The 19,484-nt window shown below is 48.9% G+C and overlaps 1 protein-coding gene across 1 annotated transcript in view; it reads left to right on the plus strand.

Moving 5' to 3' along the window:
- uvrag (UV radiation resistance associated gene) overlaps positions 1 to 19,484 on the plus strand; it is a 153,089-nt gene that overhangs the window by 24,544 nt on the left and 109,061 nt on the right. Inside the window, exons 7-8 of the mRNA XM_056285197.1 lie at positions 9,677 to 9,782; positions 17,486 to 17,612. Coding sequence (XP_056141172.1) covers positions 9,677 to 9,782; positions 17,486 to 17,612 — 233 coding nt within the window. The remainder of the gene's footprint in view (positions 1 to 9,676; positions 9,783 to 17,485; positions 17,613 to 19,484) is intronic.

Consider the following 19,484-nt stretch of genomic DNA (forward strand, 5'->3'; position numbering starts at 1 on the left):
TTTCTGCTCGGCCCCGGGTTGACAAGACCACCGGGGTGTGTGAACAACATGATAATACAAGCTCAGAAACTTGACAAACCGATGGATGGGAGGATGGAGAGCGAGAGTACAGACCATCAATCAATCAGCCCAGTCCCGTCTCTCTCTACGAGAGCTTTGCAGACCGGGAGAGGATGATCCAGGACGTATGCGGAGCTTGGGGGGGGGGTGTATGGGGAGAGAAGAGCAGGAAAAAGGATAATGACAAAAATGGTGGACATGATGGGACATTTTCTTCTTTGAGTTAGGTTTTAGGACCTGCTGGGATTAGCGGTAGCCTTGGCTCGCTGTCAACAGATGGACTGACTGGTGAGGAGAAAAGCCGACCGTGACCAGGAGAGAAGTCGTAGACCATCGGGGCTGCTTTCAGTTTATCTTGGTTGAGTTTTTTTTTTTGGGGGGGGGGGGGGGGTTGATCTGATGTGTTTTTGAACATCGGAGTTCGTTGGTTCAAGTGCTCCTTAAGTGGACGCACTTGAGCAGCCTCGGGATCCTGACCCGCAGTTGGCCGAAGCGGATGGGAATTATGTGCTTACTCTTCGACACGGAATAATGTTTATAAAGTCAACAAAGACGGAATATGTGCTGGCCGAGCGGCGTGGAGGCCTGCTGTATTAACCGACCAGCAGACGAACCGTGAACATCGTTCCGAGAGCCCCGAGTCCCACAGTTCAGCTGTGACATTGGATATTAAGCCTATGTCAAATTGCTTGAGCACAAAATGGAAACTTTCTTCCTCCCCTCACAATTAAAGCCACATGTTTCCTATTTGGCTCGTAGACGCTTCCTATGTGTGCAGCATGCATGCGTGTGTCAACGGAAGCAGCGCTCTGCGGTCCTGGGAGTTATTGGAAGAGCTGGACCCTTTTCCTTTTTCAGCTACATTTCGTTGCGTACTTCTGCGCCTGTCAGTGGCTGGACTGCGATCGCCTGGCCGCGAGATTATTGTTGTGGCCCTGCGCAGGACCACAGCAGTATCCAGCTGTTTAAACTGGACGGTATTAACAGCTGGCTCTTGCACGCTGCAGAAGTGACCCCGGGGTCTCAACCACCGGCAGCCAGACGACTGTGGAAAACAAGCTGGCTGCTAAGCTTCAGAAATACTGTAGTAACCGGGGAGATATGAGCACCGACGTTGTTGGTTTCACGTCACACCTTCCAGACGTTGTGGGAGGTGGTCCGAGGCCACCTGTCACGCAGACACGGGACGGCGTGATCCTCACAAAGCCGAGACTCCCGCATTTTATTTCCCTTTGACCGTTCACCGGGTTCGATCCGTCTGTCTATCTCAGAATCAGAACCCTGTTTATTGGCCATGTAGGTTTGCGCATACGTGGATTTTGACTCCGGTTTCGTGGCTCTCTCGGTGCTCTTAACATAGAATAACAACACTACAACACAACAATCTTCAGATACATACACAAGGACTGACTTATGCAGGTGAACTAAGAGGTGATGAGGTGCAGTGGTGCAGAGAATATATCCTCCATCCCTCCACTATCCAAACCGCTTATCCTGCTCTCAGGGATGCTGGAGCCTATCCCAGCAGTCACTGGGGGGCAGGCGGGGAGACACCCTGGGCGGCCCACCTGCCCATCACAGGGCACACACACACACACACATTCACACTTAAGGACAATTTAGTGCGGCTGATTCACCTGACCTACATGTCTTTGGACTGTGGGAGGAAACCGGAGCCCCCGGAGGAAACCCACACAGACACGGGGAGGACATGCAAACTCCACACAGAGGACGACCCAGGGCGACCCCCAAGGTTGGACGACCCTGGGGCTCGAACCCAGGACCTTCTTGTTGTGAGGCGACCGCGCTAACCACCGTGCCGCTGAGAATATATCGGAGATGCTGAAATAGTTGGTAGGGCTTGCGGGTAACGTGGCGGTCTATTCCGTTGCCTACCAACACGGCGATCGCCGGTTTGAATCCCCTTGTTACTGCCGGCTTGGTCGGGTGTCCCTACAGACACAAGTGGCCGTGTCGCGGGCGGGAAGCCAGATGTGGGTATGTGTCCTGGTCACTGCAGCAGCGCCTCCTCAGGTCTGTCGGGGCGCCTGTTTGGCGGGGGGGGGGTGGAATTGGGGGGAATGGTGTGAGCCTCCCACTACGTCCCCCTGGTGAAACTCCTCACTGTCAGGTGAAAAGAAGCGGCTGGTGACTCCACATGTATGGGAGGAGGCGTGTGGTAGTCTGCAGCCCCCCCCGGATCAGCAGAGGGGGTGGAGCAGAGACCGGGACGGCTCGGGAGAGTGGGGTAAGAGCATGGTTGGCTGGATTTGACAGTGTTAAGCGTTGGTTTGGATGTCTGGTTGTTTTGGTGCACAGCGCTCTGTAGCCCCTACCGTCTCATCTCCTGTCTCTCAACATACCCACGTCTGTGGCGAGGTGGATAGGTGATGCTCAGCAGTGCGGCGTCCTGTTATTTCAGCCCGATGATCCGAGTATCGTTCCGCAATTATGTCACCCCACTTCAGAGTCAAAGCATCCCTCGGTTTCGCCCTTTCTTGCATCCCTCTTCATAATCAAAGACAACAGAAATGTATACGTGAAGATATTCATGAAACCCCCCCCGTCCTGCAGTAACGTTGTTTTATTATTGTTTGGCTTGTTATTCCGGCCGGCTTAAGTAAGCCCTGGGTTACTTCTGCAGGTTACAGTTTGGGTTTCGGAGTGATTTAAGAGGACGCTTTCCCATGACTCGGGAGGCAAGCCTTTCTAGTCTTCTGCAGAACGCACGTCCCCATTTCCACCCTTTTATTTTGGAAACCCCCCCAAAAAATAAATAAATAAATCTCTGAAGATCTTTTTTGGCTTCCCAGCCGTCATGTAAACATCGCCTACGGCATCTTCGGGGGGAGGGGGGGCCACGAAAACATCGGCCCTGGGGGGAATTTTAAATGTTCACGCAGGCTCGCCAAAAAAAAGAAGGGGAAAATGGCGGCGGAAGAAAAAACCCCTCTCCGCCCAGGTATCTTATCTTCCGTTCCATGTGCAGAATCAGACAATGGCGAGGCGAGGTGGAAAAGCGAGGGATCAGCTTGTTGACATTCTTCGCCAGTGAGACCCGGGCGGAGTGTAAAGGTGTTGTTTGTTGTGATTTTCCTACTACGGTGTCCCCGCGTGTTCTGTTCCCCTCCCGTCTTTGTCCCCTGGCCTGGGCATATTACCGGGACATTATAGTTCATTTGTTTTCACTAAATTCTTCTCGGGCTCGCTCTGAATAGGCTTATTGCGTGCCCCCGTTCGCCGTTTCCCGCCGGAATAATGGTCGCTGATAGTCGAGTCAACACAGCCGTTTGTCCCGAGGTGTGTTTCCGCTGACCCGGGTTTGTTTGACACGTCCGTTGCTCGCATGTGACGAACAGCTGGGGAGGCTGACCGGGCCGCACGTTATTCACCGCGTTTCACCGCCCCGGCGGGGCCGAGTCTCGTCCTGTCTTATCCCAGTCCTATCTGATCTAACCAGAACCCTAACCCGGGCCGGCAGAGGCGCTCCTAATTTATTTCTGTGCCCTCTTGAATAAACCCCTGGGCCGTGTAGAAAGATGTCTGGGCTGGTTCGCCCGCCCTGTTGTCCCTGTGAGCGCCACTCAGAAAACACTGTGACGGCGACGGAAAGACCGATGGATGAGCTTTTATCATCTCATCACAGAAGAAAAATCTTTCTTTTTCTTTTTTTTTTCCCCCCTCCTCTTTTTCTCCCCAATTGTACGTGGCCAGTTACCCTATATTCAACTGCCGATCCGGGGAGGGCTGCAGACTACCACATGCCTCCTCCCATACATGTGGAGTCGCCAGCGGCTTCTCTTCACCTGACAGTGAGGAGTTTCACCAGGGGGACGTAGCACGTGGGAGGATCACGCTATCATACCCCCCCCCGGTTCTCCCTCCCCCATGTACAGGCGCCTACTCGACCCCGTCGTGGCCACTTGTGTCTATAGGGATGCCCGACCAAGCCGGAGGTAACACGGGGATTCGAATCGGCGGTCCCTGTGTTGGTTGGCAACGGAATAGACCGCTACACTACCTGGATGCCCCAATCTTAAATCCATCCAGCCATTATCCAAGTGACTTATCCTGCATAAGGTTGCGGGGATGCTGGAGCCTATCCCAGTAGTCACTGGGCAGCAGGCGGGGAGACACCCTGGACAGGCCGCCAGTCCATCACAAGGCCCACACACACACACACACACACACACACACACCTAGGGACAATTTAGTACGGCCGAGTCAGCTGACCTACATGTCTTTGGACTGTGTGAGGAAACCCACACAGACACGGGGGAGCGTCCTCTGGGTGCTCCCCCGTGTCTGTGTGGGTTCTCAATCTTAAGTGTTTCGCTTATGTGATCTACCCTAAATGTCAGAGATAGCGGCAATCTTTTTTTTTTTTTTCCTCCCGCTAATATGGAAGCAAATGTCAAACTCATCTCAGGTCAGACCTCCTATCTTATCTTACTGTGGGAAGTCCTTACCATTTGTGAAAAATTATAAATCTGGATGAGCTAACGCCTGCTTACTCTTGTATTAAGGTCAGACTGTGCACAAGATGCTGTTTTGTTGTTTTCCCTGCCTGGGCCGTACTGAAATAGCCCAGCTGCAACAAGTCGTCTTAATAGAAAGAAATTATCAATTTAGGGCGTCTTGTGTGTTATCCTAAATTAGGATTCTTAAATTAGGATTAAATTAGATTAGGATTCTTAAATTAGGATTAAATTAAATTAGATTAGGATTCTTAAATTGATGGCACGGTGGCGCAGTGGTTAGTGCGGTTGCCTCACAGTAAAAAGGTCCTGGGTTCGAGCCCCGGGGTAGTCCAACCTTGGGGGTCGTCCCGGGTCGTCCTCTGTGTGGAGTTGGCATGTTCTCCCCGTGTCTGCGTGGGTTTCCTCCGGGGGCTCCGGTTTCCTCCCACAGTCCAAAGACATGTAGGTCAGGTGAATCGGCCGTACTACATTGTCCCTATGTGTGTGTGTGTGTGTGGGCCCTGTGTGATGGCCTGGCGGCCTGTCCAGGGTGTCTCCCCGCCTGCCACCCAGTGACTACTGGGATAGGCTCCAGCATCCCCGCGACCCTGAGAGCAGGATAAGCGGTTCGGATGATGGATGGATGGATGGAAATTAGCATATTCCTAAAATACGACGCTGTTGTCGTATAAATATATAAACACGTGTTTCCCACCTGCCGACCAAAAAAAAAAAGAGGGATATTTTCCTCCGTGCAGTCAGGCAGGAAGCATCATTTTGCAGCGACAAACTTCCTAATCCTGTAATGGCCTCCGGGTGCTGATGCTCAAAGAAGTCCTGCTTACATTCTGGATGTTTTGGCCTCTTAAGTTTTCCGCCTCAGACTCGACCTCACCGCCATCGCCTTCCAGCCAAGTGTTTGTGTCTGCCTGTCTGACCGGTATCCCGCCGGCAGACGACGTCGTAGGTGGAAAGGTTCTCGGCGAACCTAAACAAGGGGCCCTCGGTATCTCGCTTAACAATAAAACGACATCTTCAAAATAAATCCGTCGTGTCAGATGGCATAAGGGAAAGAAAAAAAAAAGTCTTTCTTTCCTTCCTTCCTGCCGCCGTACGAGCGGTGTGTTTTTCCTAGATTCTGCCAGCGACGCTGCACCTCCTTTCCTCCGTTTCTCTGCGGCGCACAAAAGATCCACAAAGAGTTTCCATTGCCGAGTCGAGCGGTCTCTTAAGAAACCAACAACAAACAAAAAAAAGCTCTTCAAAAAGATACGCGGGGGGGGGGGGGGACTGGAAGAATGCGTGCAAAACAAAAAAACAAACACAACGTGGGACCGCCTGCCACAGTGGAATGGAAACGGCGCCAAACCCGGACCGTCTGATTGTGATGTGAATTAGCACCCCCTTCCCGAGCCGTGGGTGCCACGTAAGGTCACGGTTGATTTAATGGCCGGTCGGACGGGACAGTGGATGGCGTCGGCTCCCTCTCGGGTTTTGCCTCTCGCTTATCTCTGCGAACCAGATGACACATCTGCCCCTGCCCATCCCTGCCTGGCACCGTTTGCAGGCCTGCTAAACACTGGACCGCTGCGTGGCATAAATATTTATTTGAAGCAGTAAATGAACAGAAAACAGAGGAAAGGTGCATGTGGGGGTGTGGGGTGTGGTGGGGGGGGGGGTCTGTCAGTTTCAATTGCCCGCCACCTCCACTCAAGCAGGTTTTTAATAGACTTGAAGGGTTTTGAGATCAGCGAATTAACGTCATTTAAATTGACTCCAAATCCGTCCCCCCCCCCTCCTCCCCCTTTTCTCCCCAGTTGCACTCGGCCAATTACCCCCACTCTTCCGAGCCGTCCCGGTCTCCCTGCTCCACCTCCTCTGCCGATCCGGGGAGGGCTGCAGACTACCGCATGCCTCCTCCCATACATGTGGAGTCGCCAGCCGCTTCTTTTCACCTGACAGCGAGGAGTTTCCCCAGGGGGACGTAGCGCGTGGGAGGGGTCACGCTATTCCCCCTTCCTTCTTCCCCCGGAAGGCGCCCCGACCGACCAGAGGAGGCGCTAGTGCAGCGACCAGGACACATACCCACATCCGGCCGCCCCCTCGAATCAGTTTCTTTTTTTTTTTTTTTGCTTCATATAAGTGCTTCAAATCTCACACCTGCTTCGATTTACGACGCCAATGAGCTGCTTTTTTTTTTTTTTTTTTTTAATGTTTCCTGTAAATCAGATTTCATTGCCTAAAAAAACTCTGTCATGAAAGTCTGCAAAGATCTCGAAAAACAAGATTACTTTGACACCCCTACCCGACTTAACGTCACGGTAAAAGGAGCAAACATTATTGTTTTTCTGATGTTTATCCTCCTGACATCAAGAGCCGAAGCGCAGGCAATCCTCAGTCATAACTTCCTGCAAATCCCCTAGTGGCGTAGCTGTAAATCACACCTCATGGGGCGGTGGGGTGGGGGCGGCGGTGTTGTCATGGCTTTTGGGAATGTGTTCTCTGGACCAGTGCCCAGGGGTTGCTCTACTGCCCCAGTCAGGGTGTTTTGGAGGTTCTCCACCACCGCCATCACCTCTGATCCGTATGTAGTGATGGTGGGACCTGATGGGCAGGCCCTGGACCCGAACCCGGGGGGGGGGTGATAAGGGAGCAGACATGCGTGGAGAGGGTTAGAGGAGATAACTGCTTTCACCGTGAGGAAAGGGCCATATCAGATTCCACCATCGCAATCACCTAAACAGATTAAGCTGTCAAAACATTTCTGCCCTTATGTTCCAAAAGACTACCACCAGTGGCTATCACTGTCAAATCAGGCAGATTAAAAAAACAGGAGAAAGCGGAGGGGAGGGAAAAAAGGGAGCTGGTGCTGTTGTAGGTCCCCTCCCTTAAACTGTATTTTTACGTCGTCATGGTTTTACACATGTCTTGGTTACCAGCCAGATGTGGCAATATCCTGACGTGACCATGTTAGGTTCATAATAAAAATCCCAAAAGTAAGCCTTCGGGATTTGTGAAATTACTCCGCCAAGCTGGAGGCCTGTTGGGTGGAGCCTGGCAAACCCAACCCACTCTGAGAGGATGTTACTGGAAAGCCCTACTGGTACACCTCTGAGCGAAAGCCCTTCTCGTATCGGCGTGGAATAAAACACCTACTGCTTTCTTATCTCTATTTATTTATCCCCCTCCCCCACCCCCACCCTTTTTCTCCCCAATTGTACTTGGCCAATTATCCCACTCTTCCGAGCTGTCCCAGTCGCTGCTCCACCCCCTCTGCCAATCCGGGGAGGGCTGCAGACTACCACATGCCTCCTCCCATACATGTGGAGTCGCCAGCCGCTTCTTTTCACCTGACGGTGAGGAGTTTCACCAGGGGGACGTAGCGCGCGGGAGGATCACGCTATTCCCCACAGTTCCCCCTCCCCGAACAGGCGCCCCTACCGACCAGAGGAGGCGCTAGTGCAGCGACCAGGACACATACCCACATCCGGCTTCCCACCAGCAGACACGGGCAATTGTGTCTGTTGGGACGCCCAACCAAGCCGGGGGTAACATGAGGATTCGAACCAGCGATCCCTGTGTTGGTAGGCGACGGAATAGACTGCCACGCCACTCGCACGCCCCTATTTCTTCCTTTATGACCGCCACCACAATCCCTTCTTACTTACTCTTTGCCGCGATCCCGGCCTCCATTTTGTTTGTCCGTGCTGAGCGTGTCCTGAAATGTGTCAGTCGTCGTATCAATAACTTGGATAGGGGACGTTTTCAGTCTGTTTGAGGAGAGGGCTGCAGAGGAGACTAGGGCTGTAAATATTGCGGCTTCACGGTCTTTTTAAATGACATCTTACTTCGTCTGTATTTCATAATCCATTTGAATTTCTGTCAGAATGGATACCCGGTCATAACATCGACGTCTGATTAATTTCGGCTCATCGAAGAAAAGATTTGCTGCAGAGCACATGTAATGCATTTTATTATCGTTTGTTATTGTTTGTCACATGACCGTATATTTAACGTCTTTTGTGGCGAGTAAAAGATTTTTTTTTTGAATAGGGTCCCATCCTGCAGGGAGTAAGTAAAGGGAATGTGCTAACAAGAGAAGCTCCTCGTCTCTCTGTTGGGCTCTTATTTGTCCCCTACGCCACAGAAAGGGGGGCAAACCGCTGTGCCGGCTCCAGCTCTCATGTTGAATCAAGAGCGACCGTGAATTAGGAAAGAAAGATGATTTCAAGCTGTGATTGCAAATTGTCATTTTTCCCCTGAAGTCACTTCTCCGCAGCCCTTCCCCGCTGTGTGGGATAGTTGTCTGTTAACGGTTTGTTTGGGTCCCTCGGGCGAAGTTGCTGGGAATTTATTCTCTCCTCGCATGAGCTCTGAAGTTGCAGAAAACTCACTTAGAAGTTAATGACCCGGGTGATTGATGTCCACAATAACCCTCTGGTTTGTCATTTCGGTGCCGTTGTTACTGTTCCTCCTTTTTATAAGGGGGACACTGACATGAGTAGAACAGTCCTGAAAGTCTGGAAACAGGCCTTCATCTCTGCGGTCTGAGTTCATTAGTTGGCCTTTTGAGGTTTCTCCCCAATTTCGGGGATTGATAGGTTCAGGTCCACGGGGCAACATTTGATCTCATATTGTGGCGAGATGGTATTAAAAAATAATAGTGATTAAAATTCTGTTGGGCCATTTGTGGTTTGTGGTGTATGAGAATTTGCTCTGTCTCGTAGCTCCACAGGAACACATCTAAAAGTACTGCTGGGGAGCCCTGGGCTTTTTCCATTCAGTTGTTCTGAACATCCACTTTGTTCTTTGTTCGATATTGAAACTGTTCATTAGCCTTTGCAGTTCTGGAGAAAGGGCAGAACAATGTAAATGTGCCCCAATAAATCAAGAGGAGACAGTTTGGAAGACTGTACAATGGGCCTTCACATGGGGACCATCATCTAGTTACAGTAAACCGTTCCAGTAAACATACAAGCCCGATTACACCCATGACTTCTCCAGCCATAAGCATCAAACCTCTATTATCTTTTGTCAGTCGTTCTGGGTACCTCTTACGAGACCAGTTTCGGTGTTTGTTTTTTTTTTCCTCTGGCTGTTCGGGTGGTTAGAGGCAATGTCACTGACGGTGAAATCATGTCTCCCTGCCCTGCTAGGCTCCACACGGCCCAGCGAGCCATCAAGCAGACCCAGGTGACGGTGCAGAAGATCGGGAAGGAGATCGAAGAGAAGCTGAGGACGACGGCCACTTGCACAGAACGGGTGGGACATTTCGACACTCATCATCAATAAGGCAGTTTCAGCACACCAGCAGCTTCACATCCCCTAAAAGTACCGTCAGGCAGCTTAGCGGCGCCCTGAACACCAGCCAGATTTCATGGGACCATTAGTATTTCTGCTGTCGTGCAAATATAGGAAAATGAATGGTGGGAGAGGTTTTTAACGTTGATGTTTTTAAGACCAGAACGACCGGGATTTCACTCCTACCTAAAACGACCATGGGCGGTCAAAATGACCGCCGGTTTTTAAACTCTATATTCTGTCACGATTAATACCCAGTTGAGATATCAATGCATTGCATATGTTAGTACGTCTGTTAGGAAACGACTGACACCAAAATTAACATTTTAACAACTTCAATACTATTTTTCAACAATTTAAAATGGCCCGCTGTCCAACGCCTGTAAATACTGCGGCGCCTCGGTGGCAGTCACGGTGCGTCTGTAACGGTGTCTGTAACCAGACATGTTGGAAATAATCAAAAACCACGTTTAGACTATTTCTCTGCACTGGAGGACGCTAGTGGGTTTCTAGGAAAGCGCAACGAACTTCACGCAGGAAATGATGCGACCGACACACGTCACGTGACGCGCGCACGACGGCGGCCAAATGACGTGCGGTCATTTTGACCACTCGTGGTCGTTTTAGGAAGATCTTATCGTAACTTTTTTTTTTTTCTTGTGTGCAGTTGATCTAAAACTAATTTTAATGCAGTTTTGGGAGCATGCGGGGGGAGCGGCAGGTCTGTATCTTTTATTTTTTTCACAAAGTTAAACCCAGAGTGAAAGTGAAGTCGCGGTCAGTTGAGTGTTAAAGAACTTAAATTGCCACCAGAGGTGCCGGGTAAGTGCTGGTATCGGGCAGAGCCAACCCTTTAATAATAATAATAATAATAACAATATAATAATAATATAATATACTATTATAAGTAATAATAATCTACGGTGGACGGCGTTGTAGCTAATACTTAGCGAAGTGTATATCCTCTATCTCTGAGAGCCTCGCAGAAACTTAATCCAACCCTTCGGGCCGTTGTTCTGTCTTTTTGCTCCGGTGACTTAACTGGGAAGAAGTGGAAGAGGGGGCCACATCCGCCCCGCTTAAAGAAATAACGCTTTGACCCAAAGCCGTTATTTATGTTTCCACCTTCCTGTCCTGTCCACGGCGAGGATCCGGAGCGAAAACAAGAAAAGCATATTTAACATTTTTTGGAAGTGGCAGCTGCGCAGGTGTGAAAACGGAGCGCTAATCCCGGTTTTGAACGCCGCGTTTATTGTAAATGTTTACTTCAAAAGCATCCCGTCGCCCCCCCACCCCGTTATAACCCCACCACCCCCCCCCGGGGGGGCGGGCCGGTGACACCTCGGCATTTTATACCTCGCGGGCGGACGGCTCTCGGTGAAAGCGTGAGCGCACCGAGGCCCCGGCGTGGTTCTCCTCCTTCGCACAGCCGCTTAAGCGAGACGTTGTTTTGTTTGTGCGTCGCGTTAAGTACGGGACGGCGCAGGTCTGCGTGCGTGTGTGCGGTTTGTGAGCGTGTGTGTTACGTATTAGCGTGTGCTGTTTTGCGCGGACCGCAGACACGAGGGTCTCGGGTGCGTTAAGGGCACGTCGGCGTTCCTCCGGTTTCCCGGCGTCCCTGCTGAGTTGCAGCTGTTTCTCTTCGTCGGCCTTTGATAAGAGATCTTCGCCCTCCTCTCCAGATCTTTTGCCGACTGCGCCTATCAAAAGCTACTCCACCAAAGCGTTCTGTCGCCCTGACACACACACACACACACAAAAAATCACCACAAAGGATTCTATTCAATTAAAGAAAAAATGAACTCGTGGCTGATATTTCCCCCCTCGGTCAAACATTCCCAGAGCTTTTTTATTTTTTCCCCGGATTTCACCTCAGCTAATAAATCATGCAGTACATGTGCTCTGCTCGCTCTTTACCGGGCCGGCGAGTCGGCGGCTCGGAGAGAGGGGAGCATTGTGTGGTTCTTCTAAGGGTCTCCTCTTGGCCCGCCTACATAGGAGATCTCTGTACTGTCCTTCTTTCTGTGAGCGCGGATCAAAGGGGGGACAGATTGGAGCCTACCAGTCCCCCCCCCCCCCCAACGCATGGCCCTTTCACCCTCTCACCCACACTCTGCCATTAATCTGCCGGGCCGCGGCGCGGTCCTCCCATGCCTGCTGCTTATTTACTCAGCTGACCAACTGCTGTTTGATGTTCGCCAAGAGTCAGATGGGCAGTCCGGGTGGGGTTACAGTCTCTGGCTCACTCACATACACACACATGTGTATATATGCACACAAAAAAAAAGACGGCGTGACCTACCTGTCAACTCTTGCGTTTGGTGAAAGTTAAGGAGGCTTGCGGTTCGTGCCAAACCCACCGGTGGTTAACATGCAAGCATCAGGGTCCGACACTCGCCGAGATGGAGGCTCTATCAGTCCTCTCCCCCGTGACCGATAGCTCCTCTATGTTTCCATCAAAACCCTCAGAGGACTTCAAGGGGAAGGCCTATCTGTGTTTCCTCTGATCCAGGCTGAAGTCACTATGTAGGGGTGTGTGTAAGACAGGCAGAGGGAGAGAGCTAGAAAGAGAGACTCGCCTTGCAAAATAAAAGACGAACAACAAGGTTAAATTTCTGTTATCACACCAGACCTGCAGATTCCATCTATCTCTCCCTTCTCTCACTCTGTCACTCCTCCTTTCCATCATCCCATGCGCTCCTTTAACTTCCTTCTTTAAATCTCTTTCAGTGTGTTTTGATGTTGTCCTAACTGTTCCTACCGACTTATCGTTTTACACTGTATATTTCTCCACGCTTATCACGCTCCCCCATCTTGATCCTATCCACCTAAAGCCCACATATCCTCAGTGCGGCGGTGCTGTTCCTCATTAGTTGGTTGGCTTGCTGCAGGCTCCCTCTCTCTCTCTCTCTCTCACTCTCTCTCTCGCTCTCTCTCTCTGTCTCTCTCTCTGTCTCTCTCTCTCGCTCGCTCTCAGAGAGAGGAGACAGTGATAGAGAGACAAAAAGCGAAGAGACAGAGAGAAAAGAGAAACAAAAAAAGAGAAGAGTCAAAAGATGGAGAGAAAAGAGATAAAAAGAGGCAGAGAAGGAAAGAGAGAGAAAGCGAAAAGGGACAAAAAAAGAGAAAGATAGCGAGAGAAACAGGACAGGGAGAGAGAGAAAAAGGACACAAAAAAGTGGGAGGGAGAGAGAGAGAGAGATGTTGACTAACGACCTGCACTCTGATGCCTCTATCCCAGAGCCGCTGCTGACCGGCAGCATGTGGTGAGAGAGACGCCAGCCCCAGGCGATGGATGGATAGACAGGTAGATAGATAGGCAAATGGAGAATCATCTGGTCTTAATGGACTATCCAGTGGGCTCTCACCTGGGTGTACATTTAAGGGTGTGTGTGTGCGTGCGTGTGTGTCATGATTTTGAGAAATGATAGCTAGTAATGTGGATATGGTGACCAAGCCAGTAGAGGCACTCACTGTCCACTTTATTCGACTAAATCAGACCAATAGGTTCAGAAAAATTGTATCATTTTATTATAACGCAGTCTTCAAAACCAGGGAATGACAGCTTTTAAGTTACATCACTATGTTATGATAACCAAAATCCCTGGCGTTATCTACACTCACATCAGGGTATTTATATTATTGATGTGTTGCCTAGTCATGTCATGACGCTTGTGTGCACTTGTTTATGGTTATTCACACATACACATCTTTCTGCCATGTGGAAAATACAGATGAAATTACGAAAAAGAGACATAAATACGGATCTCTTTTTTGGATTTTCCCCCCTTTTTCTCCTCAATTGTATCCGGCCAATTACCACACTCTTCCGAGCCGTCCCGGTCGCTGTCCACGCCCTCTGCTGATCCGGGGAGGACTGCGGACTACCACATGCTTCCTCCGATACATGTGGAGTCACCAGCCACTTCTTTTCACCTGACAGTGAGGAGTTTTGCCAGGGGGACGTAGTGCGTGGGAGGATCACACTATTCCCCCCCAGTCCCCCCCCCCAAACAGGCGCCCTGATTGACCAGAGGAGGCACTAGTAAAATCCTTAATTGGTTCAGGTCTTATTTAGAAGACTGGAGTTACTTTGTCACCACTGGCAGTTATGAATCTGATAGAGCAGCGATGACATGCGGAATCCCCCAGGGATCAGTTCTCGGACCTCTCCTGTTTAATCTGTACATGCTGCCTTTAGGCCAAATTCTTCAGAGCAACAACATGGATTACCATAGTTATGCAGATGATAATATATATATATATATATATATATATATATATGGCTCTTTCTCCTGATGATCTCAGCCCAACAGACTCACTGTCACTGTTTGGATAAATAATAGGATGAGCCAAAACTTTCTTCAATTAAATAAGGAAAAAAACAGAGATTACTGTGTTTGGCAACAAACAGAACTATTATTAATGAACAAGCTCTAAAAACCAAAGACCAAACCGAAATCTTGGCATTTTAATAGACACAGCTCTCATGTTCACCAGCCATATCAAAGCAATTATGAAAACTGCCTTCTATCATCTTAAAAATATAGCCAGAATCAAGCTTTTGGTATCCAAGAGAAGCTCATCCATGCTTTTATTTCCAGTAAAACTGATTACTGTAACGGTCTCTTAATTGGTCTTCCCAAAAAGACCATTAAACAGCTGCAGTTTATTCAGAATGCTGCTGCTAGAGTTTTATCCAGGACCAAGAGAGCAGAACACATTACTCCAGTCCTGAACTCTTACACTGGCTTCCAGTTAGTTACAGAATAGCTTTTAAAGTTCTGCTACTTGTCTACCGATCACTGAATGGTGTAGGCCTAGAACATATCACTGACATACTTGAAGGGTATAAACCGGGTAGGGCTCTAAGATCCATGGACTCAGGTCAGTTAGTTCAGCCCAGAATTCAAACCAAACATGGTGAAGCAGCATTTAGCTGCTATGCTACATGCAACTGGAACAAACTACCAGAAGATCTTAGATGTGCCCCAAATAGCAATTTTTAAATCTAGATTAAAAAACATCTTTTTTCTTGTACCTATGATTGAGCATTAAAACTTGCACCTCATTCCTACTGCACTTTAATTCTGGAAGTAGATCTTTAGTCACTGCCGGCGGGGAAGTGACTATGTTTTTATTCCTTTTTTTTTGTACTTTGTATTTTCTTTTTATAGTACCTATCTGTTAATGAGATTACTCTTTTTAATTACTATTTCAAAGTACATTTTATGTACCTTGTACTCTTTTAATTATATTTTATATATGATTGTTCCTATTTGTTTTTATTTACTCTCTTTTAGTTATGTTTTATATGGTTGTTCCTTTTCTGGTTTTATTTGCGTAAACCACACTGAATTGCCCTGTGTACGAAATGTGCTATATAAGTAAACTTGCTTGCTAGTGCAGCGACTAGGACACATACCCACATCCGGCTTCCCACCCGCCGACACGGCCAATTGTGTCTGTAGGGACGCCCGACCAAGCCGGAGGTAACGCGGGGATTCGAATCGGCGAGCCCCGTGTTGGTAAGCAACAGAATAGCCCGCCGCACCACCCGGACACCCATAAATATGGATTTCTGATATAAAAATGGAAGTGCGCTGAGTTTGGAGACCGTTAGAAAATTTGTGAAGAAATTGGATATTTAAAGTAATTTATGGTCCTCGAACCCTCACAGAGACCCTGTAGCGCCTCCTGTGTCTCTGTGAACATGAGTGTTTGCATCATAACCGTGCACATAAGCAAACGCACATGGGTTTGTTGCGTGGGATGAAAGGAGAAAATGTCATCACAAAAGCCAAAAATTTCCACAAAAAAAAAACAACAACAGATCATTGCAGTCTAACATACAAGCTTCTTAAGGTCAAAATGGGGAAAAAGACAAAAAGCTGGATAAAACCAAAAAAAAAAAAAAATGGGAAAAACTCAAATGGATTTCAGACGGTCGTATTTGCACATACCCACGTCTGCTTGACAGTCGTTCCTCTGTGGCCACTCCGAGGGGTCAATGTGTTCATTCCTTGACCTTCCCCGGGGTCTTTCCCTCCGCGTTTCACACTGACAACCAAATGAGAGTTGTCATCGCAGCATTTTAAAGCCATATTGTGCAATCGTTCCATTAGTTTCGCGACCCAGACGTGATGGCTTCCCTGTGCACAGGAAATGATGCTCGCTGCGAGGCATGATAAAAAACGAATGTGGGATTTTTGACGTTTTTCCTTCTTCAGCAGCGGACCACATATTTTACCGCAACCTCTACAAGAAACAAGCCGTTGCTGAGGGGACAAAAATTGAAATCCCATGTTCATTTTTTACCGTGCCTCATGGCAGGCACCATTTCCTGCGTGAATAAAGGAGCGTGTCTCATTCGCTGGTGTTCTGACAACACTGTCCTCAATGTTGCACCAGATCATGTGAGGAGGTAGACCTCAAGTGGCGTATTGAAGTGCCAGAGGTCTCACTTTGTTGTGTACAAACCCTAGGTCTTAATGAACAAAAGAAAAACACACAATGTCGCTTTAAATTCACCATGTGGGTCTCAAATGAAATCAAAACGTTCCACCCGGCTCATTACGTATGTGCGTCGCTGTGAAAGCGAGGGTCGGGGTGAGCAACATCCCGTTTGGATGGAGAAGTTAGACTCGATGACCTCAGAACTCCTTTGAAGCGTCTCAACACCACAGAGCGCCTGTCTTCCCCACATTCTCTCGCCCTTGGACCTCGCCAAATTATTCACACCTCTATCCAAAATCACTTTGCTCTCCTGCTGTTGGTAACGCGGTCCAACGGCTGAGCCCTTTTCCAACGCTGACACCCAGCCATCAACAAAATACCCTCGCGTCTCATCGGAACCAGCCGTTTGCACGACAGCCGTCAGGAATCCGCACTAATTAGCTCCAGCCATTCCCAAGACTTCGGTTCACTTTTGCCTCTCTTTCCCATAACACTTATCTCAAGGCTTGGTGGGCTGCTTTAAGTAGCACAATCTCTCTCTCTCTCTCTCTCTCTCTCTCTCTCTCTCTCTCTCTCTCTCTCTCTCTCTCTCTCTCTCCTCTCTCTCCCCCTTGAGTTATGGCTTGATGGTTTGGTCAAAGTGTATTAAATTCGTCTGGGTAGCAAAGGGATCTGGATCGAATCCCCGTGTTACCTAGGGCTTGGTTGGGCATCCCTACAGACACAACTGGCCTTGTCTGCGGGTGGGAAGCTGGATATGGGTGTGTGTCCTGGTCGCTGCACTAGTGCCTCCTCTGGTGGGTCAGGGCGCCTGTTCGGGGGGAGCGTGATCCTCCCACGCGCTACGTCCCCCTGGCAAAACTCCTCACTGTCAGGTGAAAAGAAGCGGCTGGCGACTCCACATGTATTGGAGGAGGCATGTGGTAGTCTGCAGCCCTCCCGGAGTCGGCAGAGGGGGTGGAGCAGCGACTGGAACAGCTCGGAAGATCGGGGTAATTGGCCGAATACAATTGGGGAGAAAGGGGGGGGGGCAACACCAAAAAAAAAGTGCGTTAAATTGAAGCACCATGAGATGAGTTTGCCATTACCTGGCTTGTTCAGCGGAGCGCACATCAATTACGGTGGTATTTCCAAAGAGAAATGAACAATATTCTCTTTCTCTCTCCCTCTCTCTCGCGCTCACCTTGTGTCCTGTTCTGTCTATGCAGAAGAAGGAGCGGGAGTGTATGCAGCTGCGTATCGGTGTGCTGCGTAGTGAGTTGGAGCGTCAGAGGAAGGCGCTCGGCCGGGAGACCGACCTGCGGCAGAAGGAGCGGGCACAGCTTCAGAAGAAAGGTAGAACACACACACACAGCTCCACGCTCGACACCAGGCCGGGATGCCCTTAGCTCCTTGAATTCTCGGTGAAATCCGATACTTTCGCTTCTCTCTACTTTTAGTGTGTCACACAAACTAAGCACCTCTGCATCACCATGCTCTGTGACCAGTTGTCCTTCAGGCTGTTATTGTAAGGTTAGTGTAGCGTTACTTAGACTTCTGACAGGCGGGCCTCAGACAGTGAGAGCAGGTACCAGCCGCTCAACCACCATAGTTCTCAACACAGGAGCACCGCAGGGTCATTGCCTTAGTCCAGCGGTCGGGAACCTATGGCTCGCGAGCCATATATGGCTCTTCCGGTGACGGCATATGGCTCCCAGACAATTTTGAGTTGAAAAAAAAATCAGTTTGGAACTGATTTTAAAATACTTGTGATATTTCTTAATAATACTGTGTCATTTTAAAGTAAACAGAAATTAGTTTTGAAGATAAATTTCACGGGTCACGGGTCACCCGTGGGTCGGGTCGGGAACCAATGGCTCACGAGCATGTCCGGGTCATTGTAAAGGTGAAGAAATCAATTTGATCAGATAGCCAACTAGTTTATCCGCTTCAACCCTTGTAAGGGAAAAGAGGGCGAAAAGAAAAAAAGACGGTGGTTACCGTGCATTCCAGGCTGCGTGCGCAGAGGAATCTGCATTTGTGGAGAGAGCAGGATCTGCCGTATGTCTCATATGCAATGATAACATTGCATCGATGAAACGGTCACATATAAAGCGGCACTTCGATACGCCATGCAGCACCAGAAGTCGCATTAAAAGTAAGACATATTTCATTTATTATACGTTAAAAATACTATATGGCTCTCAATGAAATATATTTAGAAATATTTGGCTTTTATGGCTCTCCCAGTCAAAAAGGTTCCTGACCCCTGCCTTAGTCCCTTACTCCAGTGTTTCCAAACCCAGTCCTCAAGGTCCCCCTATCCTGCAGATTTTCATTGTAACCCTGCATAGGTAGCCTTGCTTGTATTTACTCAACCCATCATCTCATAGCACTTAATTATGCAAGGTGTTCAAAATCTGACAAAATTCATTGCTAATTGGTTGAATACCTACAAACAGGCACCTATTCAGGGTTGCAAAGAAAATAGGGGGTGCTTGAAGACTGGGTTGGGAAACACTGCCTTACTCTACAGTCGGTTCACACATGACTATGTTGCCAAATATAACAGCATTGTGAAATTTGCAGATGACACCACATTAATTGAACTGATTAATGACAACAGTGAAGATGTTTATAGGAAGGAGGTGAGGGACCTGTCCATATGGTGTCAAGATATCAACCTCTCCTTAAATGTTGAGAAAACAAAGGAGATAATAGTTGATTTTAGGGAGTTAAAACAGTTCAAGCACCAGTTTACATCAACGATGTCCCTGTTGAAATTGTGACTGACTTCAGATTTTTGGGCATGCAAATGACAGACTCCCTCTCCTGGTCTCTAAACACCAGTTGTGTCATTGAGAAGTCACAACAGAGACTATACTTTCTGAGATGACTTAAAAAAATTCAGAATGTCCACAAAAACTCTGGTCAATTTCTACCAGACTACCATAGACATCATCCGTACTGGAACCATACTGGTGTGGTTTGGCAACCTGACTGAACAAGACCACGAACAACTAAGAAGCATAGTAAAAACAGCTTCAAAAATCATAGGAACAGCACTACCACAGCTTCGGGACATTTCCAGCACCCGTTGCAGAAGGAAGGCCCTAAGTATGATGGAGGACAGCAGCCAACCAGCACATGATCTGTTCTCCTCCTTCCCTCAGGACAACGCTTACAGAGCATCAGAGCTCAGACCAGCCACCTCAAAGACAGTTTTTA

The sequence above is a fragment of the Lampris incognitus genome, chromosome 8 (genome assembly GCF_029633865.1).
Source record: "Lampris incognitus isolate fLamInc1 chromosome 8, fLamInc1.hap2, whole genome shotgun sequence".
Classification (NCBI taxonomy): domain Eukaryota; kingdom Metazoa; phylum Chordata; class Actinopteri; order Lampriformes; family Lampridae; genus Lampris; species Lampris incognitus.